The 26,543-nt window shown below is 45.6% G+C and overlaps 1 protein-coding gene across 1 annotated transcript; it reads left to right on the plus strand.

Annotated features, from left to right (window-relative positions):
• Window positions 1–5,791: 5,791 nt before the first annotated feature.
• LOC135874953 (carboxymethylenebutenolidase homolog) lies at window positions 5,792–24,848 on the plus strand. The gene is made up of 5 exons (XM_065399909.1): window positions 5,792–6,006; window positions 8,048–8,155; window positions 17,578–17,720; window positions 18,268–18,359; window positions 24,669–24,848. The coding sequence occupies exons 1-5, from the start codon at window positions 5,792–5,794 to the stop codon at window positions 24,846–24,848; spliced, it is 738 nt and encodes a 245-aa protein (XP_065255981.1).
• The last annotated feature ends 1,695 nt before the right edge of the window (window positions 24,849–26,543 follow it).

Genomic DNA, 26,543 nt, shown 5'->3' on the forward strand with positions numbered 1-26,543 from the left:
GTCCTGGTTGCAACAATGAAAAACAGGAGTCCAAGGCCCTGAATCACTGAAGCATTACTCCATGTCCACATCAACATTGTGGTGAATCGGACTTTAGTTAAAGTTAAAAGTACCAGTATTTCATTAAAGGCCTGCATGTAACAGCCTTGAGCTCTAACAATCACTAAACGTGAGCTCTGATGGAGCATCTGATGGGGCTTATTCTAGAATGTAGGAGACCTTCAAATGATAATTCCTTGCTGTTGGTCTCGGACAATAAAGCTGTCTGTTCTGTTCTGTTCTATGTAGGTTCTTATGACTACCCTCATCACTGTAGTATTTGAGTGCCTACTAGTAGTGCATTAAGCAATGTGACGAACAAACTGTTCGTCACATTGCTTAATGCACTACTAGTAGGCACTCAAATACTACAGTGATGAGGGTAGTCATAAGAACCTACATAGAACAGAACAGACAGCTTTATTGTCCGAGACCAACACTCCAGGAAATGTCCACAAGGTGGACCCACAGATCATATACTGGCCAGGAGGAGAATCTCTGAGGTAGTTAGTATAAGCCATTCAGGGCTTTAAATTTAACAACTAACCCTTTGGCTGTAATAGATAGGTAGAGTAGTGCAGTGGTATAATATGGCCAGAGGGATCCTGGCAGCGCTCTGCAACAGATGAAACCGCCAAATTGTGTTTAAGTTTACACCAAAGCACAGTGCATTGTCGTAATCTAGTCAGCAGTTCTGTGACAAAATGTAGAATTCAGGACCCTCTTTGAAACACCACGGTTAGTGAGCATCAATGGCTTGATTGTGGCTAACAAATACAGACACAGCATGATACTACTGTATTTTTTCACACTCATAAAAGTTCTTATTTGCAAGATCCAACATGTTAGACCAGGGTCGGCAACCTTTGAGAAGTGGTGTGCCAAGTCTTCATTAATTTAAGGTTTCGGGTGCCAGAAAAAGGTTTTGCGTTCCAGACCAGCAGTGCGGGTGGCAGATGGAGCTCAGCCCGCTGCTGGTCTGGGGTTCCGTCCACTGGCCCCTGCCAGCCAGGGTCCCGGCCGCCAGCCCCGCTCAGCCCGCTGCCGTCCCGAGTTCCGTCCATCCAGGCCGGCAGCGGGCTGAGGGGGGCCGGTGGCTGGGACCCTGGCTGGCAAGGGGCTGGTGGCTGGAACCCCAGACCGGCAGTGGGCTGAGCTGCTCATCCTGCTGCTGGTCTGGGGTTCTGTAATCCAGGCCGGCATAGCGCTGAGCAGGGCCAGCGGCCAGGACCCCAGCTGGCAGCAGCATGCCACTAAAAATCACCCCGTGTACCACCTTTGGCACGCATGCTGCAGGTTGCCCACCCCATCCTAGACAAGCGCTTCCCAAATGCACAATGATGTTGCCTTTGGGATATTATTAGAACTTGATAAACCAGCCAGTTCTAAAAAGCAAGGTGTGAACTGTATCCTGGGGGTATTATATGCATGGTATTCATTGCCAAATAAGATTTTTTTCTACCATAGAAACAAATAGAAGTAGTGGTATACCAGGCTACTTAATGGCATCCATTCTCCATAAGTCAGCATTAACTTCAGAGGGCTGGATTTATCTCATGGGAATAATTTATTTTTTGTTAGTTAAATTTTAGTGAACCAAATTGTACAAATTCACATTAAAATTAAGTTCACGAAACAAAAACGTAGTTAACAGAAGATACACCCTGTGCAACTCAAATACACATCAATTAAGAAACAGCATTAAATGGATGCTAGCAGCCAGTAAACGTGTTCCTCCAGTGCTTCAAAGAGCAGCAGCAGCATTCTAAATAGGCAAGAGAACCCTTGAAGTGCCTCCTATCTAGCAACTTGGAGTCTGTCTTCAGATTGTCTTGGGGATTGTAGTTTCTTCCTAATTGGTGGAAGCTGCTCCCTCTGATGTTAGTTGCATGCTCTTGCCTGTATCCCTTGTAGGCCAGTGTTCTGTGATGAGAGATTGGCTGGGGGGGAGGGGACTACTTGCTTGGAGTAGTGCCGCAGGGGAAGTAGGCTGAAGGAAGGCATGGTGGGTAACACTGGTGTGAAGAGGGAATGAGGTGAAGGAGCAGGGATAGGAGATATTCCAGATTCTAGTACTGCTGGGACTCTATCTAACCCAACTCCATGTTGGGTGGAACAAAGGTGGTGTGGGGATGAATATAACGTGGTCACGCATTCACCCTCTGCCTAAACCAGATTTCACCAAAATCTGTTTACCGTTTAGTTTTATTTTTAAAGGGGTAGTGTTCATTTGAGTGGTGAGGTCTACCTTCTCCAACTGACCCAGTCAGAAACACAGCTCAGGTTCATTTCCACAGCTGCTGAGCTTGAGGCAGTTTCCCCCAGGATTCCCAAAGGCCCTGTCTGCCCCATACTCTATGATGGTGGAGCCGATTTTCAGTGGCTATTAAGTAATAAAGAGGGGTGGCTTCTTCCATTGTTTGTGGGAAAACAAATATATAGGGGACAGGGCCAGATTAACTCTCCTGTGGGCCCGGGACTATTAGATTTTGTGGGGCCCCTGTATACAAGTCTTTTTCCTAATTTAAAACAAAACGATCACAATTATGGCATTGAGGCTATTAACGCTATACTAAACTTGCCTTTTAATTAACATAAAGCCATTCTGTGGTAACATTTCAGTCTTAAAACATGTGGAATATAATTGAATTAATTCAAAATAGCCTACTTCTTACCCTAGAACAGCTGTTATATTAGTTTCTTTCTGGGAGGGAGTTTGGTGCAGGAAGGGATTCTGACCTGGGGCAGGGGTTTGGGGTGTAGGAGGCGGTGTGAGGTGCAGGTGGTGCAGCAGGGCTCCCAGCCGGTGGTGCAGCAGGGCTCCGGCAGGCTGCCTGCATGCCGTGGCCCCATGCTGCTCTCAGAAGTGGCCAACTGCTGGCATGTCTCTGCGCGTCCCTGGGATTCCCGGCCAATGGGAGCTGTGGGGACGGTGCTGGGGGCGGGGTCAGCACGCAGAGCCACCTCTCCCCTCCGCTAGGGGCTGCAGAGACATGCCAGCAGCCGGCCACTTCCAGGAGCGGTGTGGGACCACGGCAATCAGGCAGCCTGCCTGAGCCCTGCTGCACTGGGGCCCCCTTTAGCCTGGGGCCGTGGGCTGCAGCCCCTAAAGCAGGGGTAGGCAACCTGTGGCACGCGTGCCAAAGGCAGCACGCGAGCTGATTTTCAGTGGCACTCACACTGCCCGGGTCCTGGCCACCGGTCCGGAGAGCTCTGCATTTTAATTTAATTTTAAATGAAGCATCTTAAACATTTTAAAAACCTTATTTACTTTACAAACAACAATAGTTTAGTTATATATTATAGACTTATAGAAAGAGACCTTCTAAAAACGTTAAAATGTATTACTGGCACGCGAAACCTTAAATTAGAGTGAATAAATGAAGACTCGGCACACCACTTCTGAAAGGTTGCCGACCCCTGCCCTAAAGCCCCTGTGTTAATCCAGCCCTGATAGGGGGGTGTTTGGCTATTCACATCTTTGTGCTTGAATTCCGTATTTCCCTGATATAAAGCCCGGTTCACTTTAAATTTGCCTCGGTAGCTTCAGAGAGAAATTGCCCAAGGCAGAATTGTGAGGGGAGATTCCCCCATGTTCTCCAAAGGCACCAAGGCCCCTGTGGCCTACTGCTCCCTCCCAGCCATGTGGGCTTGGGAAAGGGCTCCTGAGAGGAGCTAACTAGAGAGAGTTGGAGGGAAACACAGAAGCTGGTGCAGCAGGGACCTTCAGACACCGCTTATGTCATCAGACTCCTTTTTCACAAGCCTAATTTCTGCTTAGTTTGTTAGATGAAAAGTGTAACAGACCTTCTGGCTCATTACTGGGTACCTAGTGCTCACCCTGGCTGAGCTGGAGGGAAAGGATCTAACCAGAAGAAGGCTCTGTAATATCTTGGGTACAGGAAAAGGAAGTAACACGCTGAGGTTCGGCGGGACCAGGCACGTGAGCAGGAGCAGCAGCCTGGCTGCTGTCTGTGTGGAGGAAAGGGTGGGTGCCAGACAGAATGAGAGCTGGGACTGAAGGCTGGACAAGGGGCTCACAAAAGCAGGATGATACAGGGCCTCAGCCTATAGGCAGAAGATGTGAGATGGCTACACATATGGGTGGCCAGAGCATGGTATGGATGGATCTCAATGAAACACAGTTACCCTTACAGTGGATTGCCCAGGCACAGAACTGGGAACTGTGGGTTGAATTTTGTAGCTGTTAAAGTGAGTGCACTCATGATATTTATTTGCCCCCAGTATAGTTCTCTCCTGTTACACTTGGACTCCATGAGCATTTATGAGGACCCACTGAGGGCTACCGCCTGTTGAGCAAGGTGGCCACTCTCACATTTCCGGAATACCACATGGGGGGCATTTGTAAGAGCCAGAGGGTGCGGAGTGGCATCCCTGTCCAATACTGGACAAAACCACATTCGGTTTTGTCCCAGTACTGGACAGGGGACAAACCTCTCAAAAAGAGGACTGCCCAGTTCAGTACTGGATGAGTGGCCTCTGTACAGTAACTCCTCACTTAAAGTCATCCTGGTTAACGTTGTTTCGTTGTTACGTTGCTGATCAGTTAGAGAACATGCTTGTTTAAAGTTGTGCAATGCTCCCTTATAACGTCGTTTGGCAGCTGCCTGCTTTGTCCACTGCTTGCAGGAAGAGCAACCCATTGCAGCTAGCTGGTGGGGGCTTGGAACCAGGGTGGACCGGCAGCCTCCCTATTAGCTCTCCACTCCCCTAAGTTCCCTGTGCGGCAGAAGCCCAGCAAGCTATCAATTGCCGGCAATTCAGCTGTCCCTCCCCCCACTGCCATGTGCTGCTCCTGGCCTCTGCCTTGGAGCTGCTCCCGGGAGCCTCCTGCTTGCTGTGCAGGGGGGAAAAAGAGGGGGGCTAACATCAGGGTGTCCCCTTCCCGCCTGCTCCTGCACCCCATCTCCATGGGGGGGGGGGGCAACGATGACATGACAGGGCTCAGGATGGAGGGAGCTTCCTGGGAGCAACTGCTGTCTCAACTTGCTGATCTACTTAACAAGGCAATGTACTTAGAGTGTGGTCAGCCTACTTAAAGGGGCAATGCGCATCTCTCTCTCTCAACAGGGTGTGTGTCTCTGTCTCTGTCTGCCATGCTGTCTCCCCTCCCTCCATTCATGATGCTTTGTAGAGTGTGAGGCTACATTAACAACAATGGGTTAACCCTTGAGGGCTCAGCCAAAAGCTAGTTCATCATTTAGCAGTAAGGCATTCCCTGGGAAATATCCCACCTTCTTCCACCCTCTGACTTCACCTCCTCAACCAAGCTTCACAATCAGCACTGTGTACAGTATTAATTTGTTTAAAACTTCTACTGTGTGTGTGTCATATATATATATATATATATATATAGAGAGAGAGAGAGAGAGAGAGAGAGAGTGTGTGTGTCTTTTGTCTGGTGAAAAACATTTCCCTGGAACCTAACCCCCCCAATTTACATTAATTCTTATGGGGAAATTGGATTTGCTTAACATCGTTTCGCTTAAAGTCGCATTTTTCAGGAACATAACTACAACTTTAAGCAAGGAGTTACTGTACTGTAGATCCTAGTGCATGGAGTGCCTATACCATATGCCTCTGAGCTGGGGCTACACAGCACACCCTATTATCAGACATCTAGAAGGCACTGTGTACTACGGCAGTTGCAGTGATGCCCTGTAGTGAGGTCGGTTACAGTACTTTGAGATATATGAATCTTTGTCCTTTTAACTTCACATCAGATTTCCAGATGGCCAATGAAGCGAGACCTTGCCCATGTGACATTGGAGACAGGTTTGAGTATGGGGGCCTTGGGCATGAAGTGCAAGTTGAGCACATCAAGGCGTATGTTTGCAAACCATCTGCCAGCACGGAAAAAGCTGTGATTGTGATTCAAGATATATTTGGATGGCAACTCCCAAATACCAGATATATGGCTGATATGCTTGCAGCTAATGGATACATGTAAGCAATTATTTTTTCTTGTTTTCTTCCTAAAGAGACATTCTCACTTTCACTAGGCCCAAATTATGACCTGGTCTATGGTGTCTTCCATACACAAGGAGCAGCCTTATACTTTCAGTCTGAATGACTTATTTTAGAACAAAGAAGACAAAAGAAGATAAAGTGGACTCTTCCTGAGAGACGCAGTATACAGTGAGTCTCCTCTGCATAGGCTGCAGCAATTGTCTGAACATAGTGGCTGCACAAGCAGAGTTCTGAGAAATGTCAAGGTGCAGTGCACTAACAGAAGCGCCAACAAAGGCTGTTGTGTTTGAATGTCCAACAATGTGGGTGATTAAAAAAATTAAACAGTTTTCATTGAAATTTAATTAAACAATGTTAACAAAAAGTGCATGTTCATAGAAGGTTTTGCAAATTCTCTTTAAAACAAAACATCTTTCAGTCTGAACTACATGATGGTTTTTCTTTTAATTTTTGCCAAAAAGATGTATTGGAATATATGCACACCTAGTGCATTGCATACAATCCTCCTTTCCCCTGCTCCCAGCTAGAAACAGATTGTCCCAAGCTTCTGAGGTTCATAGGCGTTAAATCCAACAGTGGGGTACCAATTTCTAGCAAATCCATGTGCTGTAAACAGGCAGTTACTATGTAATTACATCCACACCTGTGGAGCTGGAACTTGAACTCTGCTCCAGAAAAGTGGGCCTCTGCCTAATTTTGTAATGTTCTGACTTTGAGTGCTGGCCCCCTTCAGTGGCTGCAGCCCATTGAGGAAAATGGAATTAAAATTAATGGCAGCGAAGGACAATTGTTAATCTCAAGAAACTGATGTCTGGTTTTGGAACTAGTGCCTATCCTATAGGCTGGTTGGGGTTTATCTAGTGGTTGAATGTGTCAATCAGCAGGACAAGAATTCTCTGCTTGAATTCTGTGTATGCTCCAAAGCTTGTCCACCTTGGGTCTGTAGCTCAGTATCTCTCCACTGCCCATTCATTTCTGATAGTCTGATGTTTGCACTTCCCTCGCAAGGTTGGGAGAGAGTGGAGAGCTGGCAGGCAGGCAGCTTTTGGCTCCCTCTCCTGTAAGGTAACTGGCTGAGTACACAGAGATGTGAGCAGGGTGGGCATTCAGTGTAGGATGTGACTGGTTGGACTGGCACATTACCATCTAGTGGCAGGAACACAGGAGTTTATTTTAAGCGCTCTCCACCCTTCCGCTCCTACCCCCAGAGCATCGCTGGGATGGAGAGCCCTTGAGTCTGAATTTCAGGGCTCTCGTTAAGGAAAATACCCTGTGTTATCTCAACTGGCTTGCTCAGTATTCAGTATTTGTAGTGCAGTCCTGGGTGATAAATTCATTCTCCAAATAATAGTCTGATTTAAGTGACATTACGTATAGCTCATGTTTAAATCTCATATTAAGCTTAAGAATTCAGGGCCATCTTGTGGCAGCATTGTTTAAACAGAAATTCCCATTAAATTAAATGGGGACGTCTTTGTAGGCACTGATGGCATGATATTGCCCACAAAATCTGAAATGTGGACCCTCAGGATTTCAGCACTTGAGTTTGGCCATTTATTTTATTCAGTCATTCCTTAGGAGGTCAGTTAATAACTATTTTATTGTTTGTATTACTGTAGTACCTTCAAACCCCATCTCAGACTGGGTCCCACTATGCGAGGCATTGTAAAACACATAGTAAGAAACATCATCTTCCCTAAAGAGTTTTCAGTCTAAATACTCAAGATAGACAAAGGATTGGAAAAGGGGAGTATCCCTATCCCCATTGTCATGGCAAATGAGCTTATGTGATGTAATCATTAAAGGAATATTGTTAAGAAAATCATATTTATTTGTATATATTTTAAAAATAATTATTCATACTTTTGAAGAATTATTAATAATATGTAACAAAGGGCAAAATTGAGGGGAATGAAATCACTACCATCTCGCAGATTAATGGAAACATTCCTTGGTTTAAAAGACCACTAAACATCTCAGGATTTGATAAGTGAACTTATTGATTTTTTTCATACAGAGCCATCTGCCCCGACTTTTTTGTGGGAAAAGAACCTTGGAATCCTTCTGATGACTGGTCCACCTTTGGTGAATGGCAGAAAACACGAGAAGCCAGAAAAACAGACAAGTAAGATTTCAGAGGGATGGATACTCCATCCCTTGTTGTGGATCAACTATTCTTTTCTTTGGTCTGAGATTGGGGTGCACCTTGCCTACCAGCTTGATGGGCCGGTTTAAATGATCCACCTTTGGCGGTGGCGGGGACCAAGCTGCCTTAGGGGGGTTGAAGTTGCTCTTCCAGCAGAGAACTCTATCATTTATTGGTAGGACTTTATTATAGTCTTTTGATGTTGATGCAATAGCTGCTAAACATTGTGTCCTCACAGGTCACCAGGGCTTATAAATGACCTGTGAGAGATGAAGTGAGAGAGGAGACCGCTAAAGACAGAAGTCTCTTTCTGAGACTGACCAATTAAAACATATCAGTATTTTAAGATTATATGCCAGAGTGGTGTGGAAAGGTTTCCTTGGTTCCACCATAGTTTCTGAAAAGCTGTGCACAGCATAACTGTCCCAAGTAGTTGACATCTGGATGAATCTTCACTGCCTAAGAGAGTTAGTATGTACAGTTAGAATACAATCTTTTTTTACTGTCAAGAATTTTCATATTATTTTGCAGACAAAATTGCTTGGATTTGGATTCAATTGTTTATTGCAAGGAAGAAAGAACAATAACTTGAGGGGACAGACACTGAGTCTTCTCTGCTTGGGTTTCAGCTAGTATCGCTCGCTGAGGTAATGGAGATGCTGAGGTGCGTCATGCTAAAACCTATGAGTCGGACCCTTTTCCTCCTTGGCGGAGTAAGGCCAATAGGAAAGTACTGGTCCATTGTCAGTTAAGATTTTCAGGGTATCCCTGTGATAGGTGGGGTGAGGGACAGAGCTTCAGTAGCTCTGAAAGATGCTACTGTGTGGCCACTGCTCAAGAAACTACTCTTGATATCAACTTTGCCGAGCTGTAGAGCTGTGTCCCTCTTCCCACTTTTGTGGAAAGGTAATTGAGAAGGTTGTGGTGGGGCAGCTGTGGCAGTTTCTTGATTCCTAAGTTGGCCTTGACGTCTGTCAGTCTGGACCTGGGTAAAGGGTAGAAACTGCACTGGTTGCATTAGTTGATAACCTCCTCCTAGCAATGGACAAAGACAGTGTCTGTGCCAATTTTTTTAACAGTCTTTTGATGATGAGATTTTGTTGGCTTGTTTATGGGCCCTGGCAGGGTGGATGGAGCTGCTGTTGTATGGCTCTGTGCGTACCTCTGAGAGATCCCAAAGGATAGTTTTGGGGAATTGTTCCTCTGCCCCAAAGGCTCTCTCCTACAGGGTACCACAGGGTTTGTATTTTCATTTCTCTTGTACAGTGTGTACATGAGGGCTGTGGGAGGAGATATGGAGTCTGATTTATTCAGTGTGTTGATGCTTAGAGCTGCATCTCAATCACATGGTTGGAGCAATAGAACAAATTACTCCGTGACTAGAAAGGGTCTTGAATGACAGCTAGCTGGCTGCAACTCAATCCAGACAAGATGAGAGAATGTTGGTGGCCAGTGGAAGCAGCCAGAAGAATTGGCAGGACTTGTACCAGTACCTCTCGTGGAGAGAGCATGACCACTATTTATAAAACTGATGCATGTTGGCATTGTTAGATTCTGAGCTGCTCCTGGGTGCCCAGGTATTGGCAGTAGCCAAGAGCGTTTTATTCCATTTGCACCTGGCAAGACATTTCTCTCTGATGAAGGGGATATTGCCACAAATATCCATGCCTTTGTCACCTCAGGATTAGATTGCTGTTGTATGCTCTACTTACGGCTACACCTTGGGACCGTTTGGAAGCTGAAGCTGGTGCAGAATGCTGCAGTTATTAAGTTGCATGTTGGAAGCACAATTACACCAGTGCACTGCACTAGCTTCTAATAAGCTTCCAAGGGAATTCAAGGTGTTAGTTTCTACATGTCAAGCTTAAAATGGTTTTGGTCTTGGTTGCCAGTGAGACTCTTCCCCCACCCCCTCGCCCTCCCCACTCGTGCCATACTGCTACAGCTGTGATCAGCAAAGGTGCTGGAGTTGGTGTCTCCTGAGTATAAATGAGAAGGAGCCGTTGGCAGGGTGCTTTCCATGAGGGTCCTTGGCCTCAGAATTCACTTCCCCCTTGTTTCCTCAGAGCCAAGATTTGTTACCCTTCTGGGCACACTGAAAAGCACATCTCTCTCTTGGGATTTTGAGAGGGGGTGAGGGTTGTCAGTGTTTTGTTAAGCAGTGCAGGGATTATGGAAGACACAATTGATCCACATCCGGCATACTCCTGGCTCACTGCTCTCATTACCCGCTTGCAGGAGAGCATCAGACCTCCTCTGCACAAGACAATGGCTCAGGGGAGGAGGTGTTAGGCCAGGGGTAGGCAACCTATGGCATGCGTGCCAAAGGCAGCACACAAGCTGATTTTCAGTGGCACTCACACTGCCCGGGTCCTGGCCACCGGTCCGGGCGGCTCTGCATTTTAATTTAATTTTAAATGAAGCTTCCTAAACATTTTAAAAACTTTAAACTATTGTTGTATGTAAAGTAAATAGTTATATATTATAGACTTAGAGAAAGAGACCTTATAAAAACGTTAAAATGTATTACTGGCACGCAAAACCTTAAATTAGAGTGAATAAATGAAGACTCAGCACACCACTTCTGAAAGGTTGCCGACCCCTGTGTTAGGCTCTGCCTGGCATTTCTCCCTGTACCTTACATATTCTAAATGTTGGTCCCAGTTGGACAGACAAAGTGTCTGGCCCTTCACTGGAGGTTTTAGTGCTGAGGAGCTGGTGGTAGAGTCTTGTGTTGGTCTCATACATATTTCACATGCTCAGGTGCAGGGGAGTAGGGATAGTGTCTGAAGTAAAGAGTTGTTTGGGTAGGGTGTAGTCTCATATGTTACATCTTCCCCCTCCCCCACAATATCAGCTCCCTTTAATACCTCTGCAGTGGTCATGTCTCCCTCTGGGCTACCTGGTGTTGGTGGAGTACCTGATGTTTTGGAAATCCAGCTGTTAGAGCAATATGCAGACCTTTTCCATATTTGTTACACTTCCCTTCCTGCAGTACACCAGACATTTTGTGTAAGAGCTAAATTACAGTTATTGTTTAGTTAATGGCATTCCCCAGAGACTGCTCTACCACTTTTTTTTAATACTGTGATAGACCCAGACCAGTTGGGAACAGCAGAGTAGCAGAAGGGAGATATACTGGCCTCTGGATAAGTAGTTTTCTGTTCCCTGAGTGACCAGAGCAGGGGCTGCTCCAGGCTAATAGACCACCTGACTCCAATTAACCTGCTAAGAGTCAGGTGAGGCAGTTAAGCATCTGACTCTAATTAAGGCCCCTCTGATGCTATAAAAGGGCTCACTCCAGTCAAGCCAGGGGGAGCCAGAGGAGAGGAAGTGTGTGTGTGAGGAACTGGGAGCAAGAGGTGTGCAAGAAGCTGAGAGTGAGTAGGCGAACTGCTGGAGGACTGAGAAGTACAAGCGTTATCAGACATCAGGAGGAAGGTCCGGTGGTGAGGACAAAGAAGGTGTTGGGAGGAGGCCATGGGGAAGTAGCCCAGGGAGTTGTAGGTGTCGTGCAACTGTACCAGGAGGCACTATAGACAGCTGCAGTCCACAGGGCCCTGGGCTGGAACCTGGAGTAGAGGGCGGGCCCGGATTCCCCCCATACCTCCCAACTCCTGATCAAACACAAGAGGAATTGACCTGGACTATAGCTTCTACCAGAGGGGAAGGTCTCTGGACTGTTTCCTGATCCACAGGGTGAACCTGTGAAGCGAGCAAATCCGCCAATAAGCACAGGACCCACCAAGGTAGAGGAGGAACTTCGTCACAACTGGTGTCAGGGTGGGATTTGGGGTGCACAGCGCGGTGGAAGAAGGAGGGTGATTTAAAAAAAAAAAGGAGAGGGTTTATTTTTTCATCACAATGGATGACGTAGTGCGGGCACTGATACAAGCTATGGCGGCCCAGCAGGAGGCTACCCGTGTCCAGGCAGCCGCCCAACAGGAGGCAGTGCGGCTGCAGCGAGAGACTAATCGCCTGCTGATGGACCAGGCTGCTCAAGACTGAGCTATGTTGCGAGAACTGGTAAGCCAGGTAAAGACCCTTACAGAGCTGAACCGTGGCCATGATGGGATGCGGCTCATACGGGCCAGCCATTGGGTGCAGAAAATGACGCGGGAGGATGATGTAGAGGCATACCTTCTGGCCTTTGAGAGGACAGCCCTACGGGAGGCCTGGCCTCGAGATCAGTGGTCTGGCATCCTTGCCCCATTCCTGTGTGGGGAGGCCCAGAAGGCCTACTATGATCTGCCTGAAGAGGCTGCAGCAGACTACCCCCAGCTGAAAGCAGAGATCCTGGCCAGATCTGGGGTAACGACTGCAGTGCGGGCCCAGCAGTATCATGAGTGGAGGTACCAGGAAAACAAAACCCCGCGGTCCCAATTGTATGACCTCATCCATCTCGCACGAAAGTGGTTGCGAACTGAGTCCCAGAATCCAGAAGAGATACTAGAGGTTCTGGTCATTGACCAATACATGAGGGGACTACCGCCAGACCTTCGTGCCTGGGTAAGCCAGAACGAACCCTGCACCTACGACGAGGTCATCGCATTGATAGAGAGGCGAAGGACGGCGAGGAAGCTGACCCGACCAGTTAAGGAAGAGGCACCCCGGGTTAAATTAGCAGCACCAAGCCCCAAAGCTCGAGTGACTGGGCCACCAAGAGGGCCCAGGTGGAAAAAGAGAGGGGCTGAAGGCCCACTAGAGGCCACAAAGAGTTGGAGCACTGAGGGAGAAGAGGGTCGGGATGTTAGACTGCCCAAACCAAGAGACCTGGGAATGCCTAGGGCTCCATACAGATGTTATGCCTGCGGGGAGTGGGGACACATAGCTGCACAGTGTCCCAATGCTGAGGAGCCTATGCAGTGTAACCTGGGGAACTGGGCAGACCCATGCTCCCTAATCCACCTTGTGGGGGTCTCACTAACCCCACATATGTATACCAGACCAGTGAAACTAAATGGGGTAGGGACCACGGCACTGGTTGATTCGGGGAGTGCTATCACGCTTGTCTCGGGGAAGCTCGTGAAGCATAGTCAGCTGCTGTGGGCTAAGCATACGGGGATAACCTGTGTCCATGGGACAGCTGGTTATTACCCTACCATCCCAGTAAAAATCGAGATTCAGGGGAACACTACTGAGGTAGCAGCAAGTGTAGTCCCTAAACTCCTATACCCGGTGCTCATAGGGAGGGACTTCCCAGGGTTTGGAGACTTACTCCTGGTAAGGGGATTGGAGAAAGGGGGAAACACTGAAGTTAGTGAGGCATCCACAGTAGACTGTCAACCCCCAGTCTTCTCTGAAATATCCCCAAATTTGTTCTCCACTCCCAGACAGGGTAGAAAGACAAAAAGGGAAAGGAGGACAGCTAAGGCCTTGGGAACCCGAATACTGACCCAAAGCCAGAGGGTCGCTCTCGTAGGTAGGCGGACCCGAGCAGCTGAAAAGAAGGCCACCCAGGAGGGAGAAGCACCCGAGTCTGACTCCCACCCTAACACTTCTGAACCAGTAGAGGCAACAGAGACTGGCCCCCTAGATCTCGGGCAGATTAGCCCCGGGGAGAGGAAATTTTGGACGGGACCAGGCAGAAGACCCAAGGTACGACAACATTAGGAAGGAGGTGACTGAAATAGATGGGGTCCCCGTGGAAGGGAAAACCCAGGGACCAGGACCCTACTTCATAATGAAGAAGGATCTCTTATACCGGGTTGCACCAGTACAGGGGCAGAAGGTACAGCAGATCCTAGTACCTCAAAAACACCAGAATGCTGTATTAAGTCTTGCCCATAGTCATCTTTTTGGGGGACATTTGGGGGTAGAGAAGACCCTGGCCAGGGTCCTACGATGGTTCTTCTGGCCTGGAGTACTTGAAGTGCAGAGGTACTGTGCGTCCTGCCCGGAGTGTCAGCTGCACAGTCCCCGTCCCCACTTGAGGGCACATTTAGTACCCCTTCCCATCATAGAGGTCCCCTTCGAGCGAATAGCCATGGACCTAGTTGGACCCCTGGAGAAGACAGCCCGGGGCCACCAATATATACTTGTCATTCTGGATTATGCTACTCGCTACACAGAAGCCGTCCCCCTGCGAAACACGGCCTCTAAAACGATAGCTAAGGAGTTGGTGGGGATCTTTGCCCGAGTGGGGCTACCAAAGGAGATATTAACAGACCAAGGAACCCCTTTATGTCGAAGCTAATGAAGGACCTCTGTACGCTGCTCCATATACATACCCTGGGAACTTCAGTCTATCATCCGCAGACTGATGGGTTGGTAGAAAGGTTTAACCGAACCCTCAAGGCTATGATAAGGAAGGTGGTAAGTCGGGACGGGAAGGACTGGGACACCCTACTACCTTACCTTATGTTCACTATCCGGGAGGTACCTCAGGCCTCAACTGGATTCTCCCCCTTTGAGCTGTTATATGGGCGCAATCCCCGAGGCATCCTGGACATAGCCAAGGAAATTTGGGAGGAGGAACCCAGTGAGGGGAAGAACATAATAGAGCATGTGCTACAGATGAGGGACCGGATAGCCCGGGTCACTCCCATAGTGAGGGAGCACCTAGAAAAGGCCCAAGAGGCCCAGCAAACCTACTACAATCGTCAAGCCAAGGTTCGTCAGTTTCAGCCCGGTGACCGAGTAATGGTACTGGTACCCACGGCCGAAAGTAAGCTGTTGGCCCAGTGGCAAGGGCCCTACGAAATAGTTGAACCTGTAGGGGAAGTAAATTACAAGGTGCGACAACCGGGATGTCGAAAACTAGAACAGATATATCATGTCAACCGTCTGAAACCCTGGCATACCCAAGAGGCATGCACAGTGGTTCGGGAAGACCTACACCTAGGGAACAAAAACCCTGGACAGGTGAGGGTGTCTCCCGATCTAACGACAGCCCAGAAGAAAGAGGTAACTGAGATGATCGCCCAATATCAGGATGTATTCTCAACAAAGCCGGGTCGCACAACTGGGACATATCATCACATCGTCACGAACCCTGGGGCCAGAGTAACAATGAGGCCCTACCGGGTGCCAGCAGCCAAAAGGGAGGAAATAAAAGCGGAAGTCAGGAAAATCTGGAGATGGGGATCATTGAAGAATCTCACAGTCAGTGGTCCAGGCCAATAGTGTTGGTGCCCAAACCTGATGGCACCACGAGGTTCTGCAATGACTTCCGGCGACTAAATGAGATACCCCAGTTTGATGCCTACCCTATACCCCGCATAGACGAATTAGTAGACCGTCTGGGGAATGCCCGGTACTTAACGACCCTAGACTTGACAAAGGGGTACTGGCAGATTCCCCTAGCTGAAGATGCAAAGGAGAAGACGGCGTTCTCTACACCAGAGGGTTTTTTACAGTATACGGTCCTTCCTTTTGGACTACATGGGGCCCCAGCTACCTTTCAGCGCCTCATGGACAAGTTATTACGCCCCCATGCCAGCTATGCTGCGGCCTACTTGGGTGACGTGGTGATTCATACCTCAGACTGGGAAACCCACTTGAAGAAGGTGGGGGCGGTCCTTGATACCTTCAGGCAAGCTGGCCTTACGGCAAACCCTGTTAAGTGTGCTGTGGGGTTCACAGAGGCCAAATATCTTGGCTACGTGATAGAAAAAGGTCTGGTGAAACCTCAACTGAACAAGTTAGAGGCCATCCAAAATTGGCCACGACCAATTAGTAAGGAGCAGGTCCGAGCATTCCTAGGTGTGGTGGGGTATTACCGGCGTTTCATTCCCCATTTTGCCACAAGGGCAAGTCCCCTAACAGACTTAGTGAAGACCCGTGGTCCGGATCCAGTCAGATGGTCCGACGCAGCAGAGAGGGCATTTGCAGACCTATGGACTGCCCTTTGCAGTAACCCCGTATTGATAGCCCCAGATTTCACCAAGGAATTCATCCTTCAGACAGATGCATCCAAGGTGGGGCTAGGGGCTGTCCTGTCGCAGGTGGCTGGGGAAGAGGAACACACAATTCTCTACCTCAGCAGGAAACTCCTTCCGAGGGAACAAAAATATGCAGTGGTAGAGAGAGAATGCCTCGCCGTAAAATGGGCCATGGAAACGCTGCGTTACTACCTGCTGGGACGCAGATTTGTCCTCGTGACCGACCATGCCCCTCTTCAATGGATGCAACGGAACAAGGAAAAGAACACTAGGGTAACCAGGTGGTTCTTATCCCTCCAACCTTTCCAGTTCCGCAAACAGCACAGAGCAGGGAGTCGCCATGGCAACGCCGATGGCTTGTCACGTGTGCACTGTCTGGCGTCCCAAGCTGCCCAACCCCTTGGTGTTGAGCAGGGGGGAGGGATATGTGATAGACCCAGACCAATTGGGAACAGCAGAGTAGCAGAAGGGAGATATACTGGCCACTGGATAAGTAATTTTCTGTTCCCTGAGTGACCAGAGCAGGGGCTGCTCCAGGCTAATAGACCACCTGACTCCAATTAACCTGCTAAGAGTCAGGTGAGGCAGTTAAGCATCTGACTCTAATTAAGGCCCTTCTGATGCTATAAAAGGGCTCACTCCAGTCAAGCCAGGGGGAGCCAGAGGAGAGGAAGTGTGTGTGTGAGGAACTGGGAGCAAGAGGTGTGCAAGAAGCTGAGAGTGAGTAGGCGAACTGCTGGAGGACTGAGAAGTACAAGCGTTATCAGACATCAGGAGGAAGGTCCGGTGGTGAGGACAAAGAAGGTGTTGGGAGCAGGCCATGGGGAAGTAGCTCAGGGAGTTGTAGGTGTCGTGCAACTGTACCAGGAGGCACTCTAAACAGCTGCAGTCCACAGGGCCCTGGGCTGGAACCCGGAGTAGAGGGCGGGCCCGGGTTCCCACCATACCTCCCAACTCCTGATCAAACACAGGAGGAATTGACCTGGACTATAGCTTCTACCAGAGGGAAAGGTCTCTGGACTGTTTCCTGACCCACAGGGTGAATCTGTGAAGCGAGCAAATCCGCCAATAAGCGCAGGACCCACCAAGGTAGAGGAGGAACTTTGTCACAATACTTATATACAAGATAAGAATTGAGCCATCTTCACAGATCAGTTTTAATTTTTCTGCCTCTGAGGTCTGTAGTGTAATAAATTATTCTGTTTTCACACATTTGTATTTCCTTCCAATGTGTGTGATTCATGTCTTCCTCTCATTTGTCCCTTTCTGGATGAACTAATTATATTAAATACTCATTTCTTTTTGGAAACTGAGTTCTGGTTGTCAACCCGCATTTTAGATTATCAGCCCCTAATCTTGGGCTCAGATATCTGTCTTTTAAAAAAAAAGCATATATGAATTAAAAACACAGTAGGAGAAGGTGGGGACAATTTTATGTACTTTTGTATTTTCTTTTCCGATTTTCAGGAAGTGTTTCTACTATGGATTCCTTGGTTCACTTTTGTTTATATGTTGTAGGGAAGCTGATGTTGTCTTGAAGTATCTAAAGCAGCAATGCAGTGCAAAGAAGATCGGTGTTGTCGGATTTTGCTGGGGTGGAATTGTCGTACATCACCTGATGATGAAATACCCTGAGTTAAAGGCAGGTGTGTCTGTCTATGGTAAGTGCAGAATGCATGGGAATGCAATCAGGCTCACTTACATATGTGTAATAGTTCCAACTGAGGTGGCCAGGAGTGCTTTCTTTCATCTTGAGTTGAAAGAAGTTGTGATATTTCCTTTCAGGTATGGACCTACATTTCTCCTTATGCTCTATCCCAAAAGCTGAGGTCAGCTGAGTTAGCCTTGCTAACAGTCCCAGATTATAATTCTTTGGCTGTTTCCAATAGAATTTTCTTTCCCCATTGGTCCAAAGGAGCCCACAGGATAATTTGCAAATCTTATTAATTCAGATATTCAGTCTTTTGCTTAAGGGGTTAGTTCAAAGGGTATTTAGTTTCTTGAGTGTCTCAAAGGGTTTTTTAGCTGTGTTCTAAATTGTGTGATTTTAAAGCTGATGTACACCTAGTGTTTGGTGCAGAAACATTTGAATAATGAAACAGAAATTAATATTGCTGAAGCAAAGAGAAACTTTGTGTTTGAATATATAGTTCATCTTGGAAGCTGTATCACTACATTTTAAACACTTTTTTTGATTTTTTTCCCTAGGAATAATCAGGGACTCTGATGACAGATACAGTTTACTGAAGCCTACATTTTTCATTTTTGGTGAAAAAGATGATGTCATTCCTCTTGACCAAGTAAGTTGCTTTTTAAATGAAACCTCTGATAAGTATTATTTTCTTTTTTGGACTTGAACCCATCCCGTCAGTCTTGGAAGCTGAAACACAGAACAACCTGGTGGTAGTGCATGAGAACCAGAGTGAGAGAAGAAAATAAAAATTGACTAGCTTTGTTTTCATTGTCTAAGCTGAGTGAAGGACTAAGAAACCAAACCAAAAACAAATCAGAAAATGGCATTTTAAAAGTTTTGTCCTTTTCCCCTCAGAATTGGTATTAGTAAAACAGGTAACAGCTTTTTCCAAAATCTCACCCTTCTCTTGAGATGTCATAACAATTTTGATCCTTTGGAGTTGCTAAGGCTGTCACCCTGCTGTAATCGGGAATGGGGCATTCTCTGAGCAGACTCGCTGGCTATGGAACTTACATCCCTCCTTGGTTCACAAAAGCATGGATTTAGGCAACCCTCATGACACTGAAAGACTCAGCTGTTTTCCCAGGCTTTCCCTAGGGATGGAGGTATTGAATAGGGACTGAGATAGGGACAGCGGGATGAAGGCTGTTTGGTGATAATGATTGGGGGCCTGGTTTTTGTAGATGTATTTGACATTTGGGTTCTGTGGACCCCTACCTCATTTACTACACATAGCTTCGGTAGTGACTGATGCAGTATTCTTCCCCAGCCTCATTCACCATCAGAGCCATGTGCTGAAAGAGACTGAGGCCTTGTGGAAAAAATAGTATGTGATCATCTAATTAAAAACTATATTATGATGCATATGTACAAGGGGGCAGAGTTACAGTTGCATGGGCAACCTTAAATCTCGCATTTCCTAGCTTTTGAGTGCTTCACTTTCAAAGCATGGTTATTTGAATGTAAGGTTGTTCGTATGGAAATAGCAAGACTTTTTAAAAAAGAAAAAGAAAATGACCCCTCGTGCAACTATTTTCTAGACAGCTGTAGCCTGTCCAGCACTATTTGGGTGCTTAATAAGGCAATGAGCCCTTGCCTCATTCCATACATTATCTTCATATATCATGTGGAAGGAGGCATGATGCCTTCAGAGCCTTGCATGCTTCCATACACATCTATACATTATAAAGGGAATTCTGCTCATTCTGCTTCTCCAGGCATGTGCAATTCCAGTAGTGGTTCTCAACCTTTCCAGACTACTGTACCCCTTTCAGGAGTCTGGTTTGTCTTGTGTACCCCCAAGTTCCACCTCACGTAAAAACAACTTGCTTACAAAATCAGACATACAAGTACAGAAGTGTCACAGCACACTGACTGAAAATTTGCTTACTTTCTTATTTTTACCATATCATTGTAAAATAAATTGATTGCAATATAAATATCGTACTTACATTTCAGTGCGATACCTGAGCCTGTTTTTCACTTGTGAGCCTTGTCCTTCTGGGAGGCAGTGACATGTCCGTTCACTCTCCCAGTCATTGCAGTGGTCCCAGATGAATTTGCATAAATTCCAACTCAAATCATGTTCCGAAAAAAAAAAAAAAAAAAAAGTCAGTTTAAAAATGTCCTCTCCACTTCAGTTTGCTTTATACTTTTGCAGCATGGTATGTGCTTGTTGATATTAGTGGTTTCAGGGTATCGAACGTAAGAAATCAACTGAGCTTCTGCACTAATATCCGTGGACTCATCAAGCTGAAGGGCAAATGCTTTTGCCATTTTAAGTTTCTCTACAAGTTGAGAGACAGTATCCTCAGCCAGGTCTTCTATTCTGTGACACACAGTGTCATTTGATAAGGGTACTTTCTTAAGAGTATTGGCTGCTTTTTTATCAAGCATGTTTCCTACAGGCGCTACAGTGGCAGGCAGAATCAGATCATGTGCAGTTGTATATGGCTTCTTTGCTTTTGCTACAAGAAGGGAAACAGCATATGAAGCTTTGAGTGCTTTTGGAGAAATAGTTGAAGTTTTTTTAATTTTAAGCTGGCCAGTCTGGAACTCAGAAAGCTTTCTTTGAAAATATTCTACTGGCTTACTCACATGCACAGAGTGTTTTGTCTTCAAATGTCATTGCAAATGCGCCAGCTTCATACTGTTATTTGATAGAGTTTTAGTTTATCCTATAATACAAACCAGTGTGCATGCACAAAGTACATTTTCTAAAAGCCTTCACTCAGCAAAATTAAAACTGGTTTTCATAGAACTACTGACATTCGCATTGGTGACTTAGGGATTGAGTCACTGCCAAATTTCCCATTTCTACCACCTTCAGCTGAGCTACTCAAAAAAAGTCTCAAATATTTCTCCCCTATCTCAGCTGCACTTGCTTCATTCTAAAAATTGGCTGCAATGTTTTTGCCTAAAGTTTTCATTATCGTTCACTCACAAGTTGTCAGATGTGCCAAACTGCAGCCCATCGTTATAAACTTCTGTTGAGAACCCTTTAGAATAAGGATCTAACAGTGGCCATACTTGGTCAGATCAATAGTCCATCTAGCCCAGTATCCTGTCTTCCAATAGGAGCCAATGCCAGATGCTTCAGAGCGAATGAATAGAACAGGCAATTATCCAGTGATCCGTCTCCTATCGTCCATTCTGAGCTTCTGGAAGTCAGAAGCTAGAGACACCCAGAGCATGGGGCTGCATCCTAACCATCTTGGCTAATAGCCATTGATGGTATCTTCCATGAACTTATCTAATTCTTTTTTTGAAGCCCGTTATAATTTTGGCCTTCACAACATCCCCCTGCTGCCTATTAATTTCATTGGGTGACCCCTGGTTCTCGTGTTATATGAAGGAGTAAATACCACGTCCTTATTCACTTTTTCCACACCATTCATGATTTTATAGGCCTCTATCATATCCTCCCTAAGGCGTCTCTTTTCCAAGCTGAAAAGTCCCAGTCTTTTTAATCTTTCTTCATATAGAAGTTGTTCCATATCCTTAATCATTTTTGTTGCCCTTCTCTGTACCTTTTCCAATTCTAATATATCTTTTTTGAGATGGGATGACCAGAACGGCTCGCAGTATTCAAGGTGTGGGCGTACCATTGATTTATATAATGGCATTATGATATTATCTATCCCTTTCCTAATGGTTCCTAACATCCAAAATGTTCAGGGGAACTATCCAAAATGACTCCAATATCTCTTTCTTGAGTGGTAACAGCTAATTTAGAGCCCATCATTTTGTATGTATAGTTGGGATTATGTTTTCCAATGTGCATTACTTTGGATTTATCAACATTGAATTTCATCAGCCATTTTGTGGTCCAGTTACCCAATTTTGTGAGACCCCCTTGTAACTCTTAGTTAAGTCCAAAGCTGACTGCTATCTTGAGTAATTTTGTATCATCTGTAAATTTTGCCACCTCACTGTTTACCCCTTTTTCCAGATCATTTATGAATATGTTGAACAGCACTGGTCCCAGTACAGATCCCTGGGGAACACCAGTATTTATCTCTTTCAATTCTGAAAACTGACCATTTATTCCTAATCTTTGTTTCCTCTCTTTTAACTAGTTACTGATCCATGAGAGGACCTTCCCTCTTATCACATGACTGCTTACTTGGCTTAAGAGCCAGGTGAGGGACTTTGTCAAACGCTTTCTGAAAGTCCAAGTACACTGTATCCACTGAATCCCCCTTGTCCACATGTTTGTTGACCTTGTCAAAGAATTCTGATAGATTGGTGAAGTATGATATCCCTTTACAAAAGCCTTGTCGACTTTTCCTCAGCAAATGATGTTCATCTATGTGTCTGATAATTCTGTTCTTTACTAGAGTTTCAACCACTTTGCCTGGTACTGAAGTTAGGCGTACCAGCCTGTAATTGCCAGAATCGACTCTGAGCCTTTTTTAAACAATTGGTGTCACATTAGTTATCTTCCAGTCATCTAGTACAGGAGCTGATTTAAGTGATAGGTTACTGTAAGGTTTCTCTGGGGCGCCCCCTTCGGTGGCAGCGGGAACTTGACGCTTGTGCCAAGTGGGGCGGTTAGTCGTCCTGGTTCGTGACTGAGCCCCTGGGCATGTGCTAGCTCTGGCTCCTGGATGGGTGCTGGGCTAATAAGAAGTCTGTGGCTCTGGGCTCCTGGCTGAGAGCTAAGGTAGTAAATAACCAAGGGCTCAGGCCTTCTGGGCATGGGCTGAGTAAACAGTCAATAGTTCAGGCCCCTTGAGTGTGGGCTGAGCAATAAACAGGCAATGGCTCAGGCCCCTTGGCCTAGGGGTTAGCGACTGGACAAGCCCCAAGTATGGAGCAGGGTAGGGGGACCTGGGCCCACCCTGCTCCACTGGGTCCAAGCCCAGGGTCCTTGAAGTGATGGGTGATCCTGTTGCTGGGTTGGTGGGGAAATGCGAGGTCGCTGCTTCATCTCCCGGCAACACAACAGGCCCAGTGTCTCCTTTCCCTGGACTGCTTCCTACTGGTGTTTGCTTGAGTTGCTCCATGGTCTCTGGGGCCTGGTTCCCTGTCTGCATGCTGGATGTCTCTCTCTGCGTGTCTGCTCTGGATTCCTTGCCTTTTCCCCAGGCTGGCTTACGAGCATCGTTGCCTGCCGCAGCTGGTTGTGAGCTCTGTGGAAAGGACATCTTGTTCCTTCCCTCATCTAACCCCCACTGAACTGCCAGGCCCTGCCCTTATACTTCCCATTCCGACCTTGCACTTCCTGCAAGGGGGAAGGAGCGGGGGCTAGCTGTGTCCAACGGGGTGAATTAATCCCCTCGGTGCGGGAATAAGGCCACTCCACCTCATTACAGTTACATACCACACTTAGTAGTTCTGCAATTTTCATGAATGAAAATGCTTCTGCAGCTTTAACTTTAAACATTTGTTACAGGTGGGATATGTAGCAATAACAATATGTGATCTTTGCATTAACCCCTCAGAGGCTATTAGACTTGTCAGTATGTTTTGTATATATGACCGCGTGCCTGCATGGGCCGCACTGAGAATGCCACACTCAAGGCAGAGTGCAAGAAATAGGGCAGACAATCCCCCCAAATGGTGGTTTATTCTATATTTAGATTCACTAAGCCAGTAACAAAAGAGCTTCTGTAGCACCACACTGGTTAACAAGAAACCAACGAAACCTTTAAGCATTCCACCTCTTGGCTCCTATCTAGGCAAACAAGTCTAATATAGTGAGAGGTTACTGAAAACCTGATTTACTATATGTGAGGTTCACCAATCCCAAAGGGCCAGACACTTAGCCCTAGGTCAGTATGAGTCTCAGATCTTACCCAATAGTCACGCTGATGCCAATTCTTTAGTAACTAAAAACTAAAGGTTTAATAATATAAAAAGAAAGAAAGAAAGTTATTGATTGGTTAAAGGATAATATATATACAAGTGATTTTCACTATTCATAGTTCAGGATTTTAGCAGTGATGGAACAAACTGCTAGATTATAAAAGTCTCCCTGGAATCAATTCAAAGGGTTATAGTCTAATAGGCAGTTCAGGTGTAGAGTCTGTTAGAGTTTTTCCATGAGAATTCCAGGATAATCCAGGTAATTACCTGGAGATCTTGGTCCTATGGCTTAGACCTTCCCTGCTTAATGTTTAAGCAGACCTGAGATGGCAGGATCAGGCCCAAGGCTTCTCTTTTATAGCTCACTAGCAGGTTGACAAACCTCCTCACAGAAATTGTCACAGCAGGGCCTTCCCCCGAGGAAGAATAGGCAATGCAGATGGTTTGTTGACATTTGCTTTTAAATTAATTTTCCATTTTCTATGTATACACAGGTAATTTAGTTACACTATAAGACAACAGCCGGTCACTCATTATAACACAGATTAAGTTGAAGACAATGTAGATAATATTATTAGTTTCCTGCAGTATCTTGCATCTTTGACCTTAAGGTTAACTGAACCATTTGCATGCATAATGTCAGGCAATTAAGACATGAAAGGGAATTAGCTAATTTGGTTACATTGTTAAACTTTTAAAAGGATATTAGTAAACACAGACAAATACACTTAGCATCTACCCTTGATTTCTATAACTACAAATGAATGGGTTAATGATTAGTACAGCTCTTTGAAGTTCACATATAAGTAAATTGTCTTGATTACAATTGTAATGTTGCCTGCTAAGTTGTTATTGGACATACACAGGTTGGCTGATCTGTCAGTGTCACAGTATAATTTTATAGAGTCCTATTTCAAAGATAGTTTCTCCTCTAGTTAAAAGAACCTGTATAAAGAGGTTGGCCTGATTGTGAGATTAGTAGAGAAGGCATCAGGGTGAGGATACATCATGTCTTTCAAGGAGTCAAATATTAGGCAAGATGAGAACTGGCAAGATACACTAGGTTAAATCAATATCACTTACAGAAGAATGTTTTGTGTTACAGGTCACCTTACTGGAGCAGAAGCTGAAACAACACTGTAAAGTTGATTACAGAGTTAAAACTTACCCTGGGCAAACTCATGGTTTTGTACATCGCAGGAGAGAAGATATTAATCCTCAAGATAAACCTTACATTGAGGAAGCAAGAAAGGACATGATCAGCTGGCTAAATAAATATATTTAACAGAAGCATACAGCCAGGCCTGCAAAACAAAACACTTAGTATACTGTGATAATCTTTTGATTAAATTATATTTTTAGGGGGAAAGTATTTTCTATAATTATTTTAGGGATAAATATTTGATAAATTATATTTTAGGGAAAACACAAAGGCCATATTAATAGAAGTCTGACAAAGAACATTGCAGAGACTTTTTGACACTAAAATGAATTGTACTTTTCTTTTGTAGTTATTAACACATGATTTCAAGTTGAATTCTTTTAAATGATTCTCAGATTTAACTTCGCTTAATATTGTTATAATGTGCTGGGAAAAGTTCTCCAAGTTCCTTGAGATTTATCCTCTTCACATTTTTGGTCAGTTACAATTAACTGTGCATTGTGGCCCCAATTCAGCAAAGTATTTATTTAAACATGTGCTTAAATCACCAATTCTTAATTTAAGCACATGCTTAGATTCTTTGCTGAATACAAACCTGAGAGATTAGACTTGTTTGACCTGTACTCTCATGGCCAATTTGGATTTCATAGATGTCATCAGTGGAGTAAATTTCCCTGTATTACAAAACATGTCAATCTTGTGACTAAGCCAAAAAATAAACCTAGAACCAGCACAGCCTTTGTTTAAAATGAAATGGTAAAATAACTGAATACACACCCGGTTAAGTCTTGCAGATAAAATTGTGATTCATTAACTAAGATCTGGCAATACAAGTTCAGGGTCAGGACAAATGTGAAACAACTTGACAGGACTTGTTCAGTCTTCCTGAACAGCCTCGTTCTGTCTTCCTGAAGTTGGACAGCTTTAAATAAATTACCCTCAAATAAAAGAATTGCTGTATTTTTAAACAGCAACAGAACTGAATCAACTGCTCAGCCAAGCACAAGACACCAAAGGTTAGTATTTAATCTACAATTTTAGGTGGAGGGAAAAGTTCCAAAGTACGTATGATTTACTGTTTTAAAAGCAAACTCGGGGCTGCAACACCATGATACAGGGAAATGAAATGGAGATTGAGATATTTCAGATGAAAAAAAAGTTTTGTGTAGGCTTTGCTCTAATTTCTTTTCACTTTGAGTTGCTTTATATACATCTAATACATTGTATGTGGGGTAAGTTGTATTTCAGAAAACACTGTGGAACATGGGCAACTTTTTCAGTGATTCAGGCCAAACAAACCAAAGAAATCCTGAATTGATTTCAGTCCTCACAACCTCATTCTGTAACCCTCCTCGCCCCCCCCCCCGGATGTAGATAGATGTAGGGGTGGTAGGGGTGTGTGATTTAGCATGTTGGTCTCCTGTCACACTTAGGATATGCTTTCCGTAGGCTAAAAGGTGTTTTTGATGTGTCACTAAGACATTTGTTAAAACCCTGGTGTTGAGCTGTGGAAAAGGACTTCAGGGGCTGAGCTCTTTTTCATGGGCACACCCATCCTGCCTAGCATGATGAGAGTGCTTGCCCAAATGATCACTTTGGCTGCTGTGGGATCCCCAGTCTCTTTGTTATTGGGGCAGGAGTAATAAAGGGTTGTTATCCTGGTTATATGAATCAAGGACAGTAGAACTATACTTGGCATTTTATGACTGAGGGACTCACCCTCAACTAAGCAACACTTGCTAGGCAGAGGACATGGGTTCCACAGCCCAGTGAGTTGAGGAGGAGTAGTGTTGTGGTGTTTAATATGGGTGCCTGTCT

Source organism: Emys orbicularis, chromosome 2, assembly GCF_028017835.1.
Source record: "Emys orbicularis isolate rEmyOrb1 chromosome 2, rEmyOrb1.hap1, whole genome shotgun sequence".
In the NCBI taxonomy this organism is placed as follows: Eukaryota; Metazoa; Chordata; order Testudines; family Emydidae; genus Emys; species Emys orbicularis.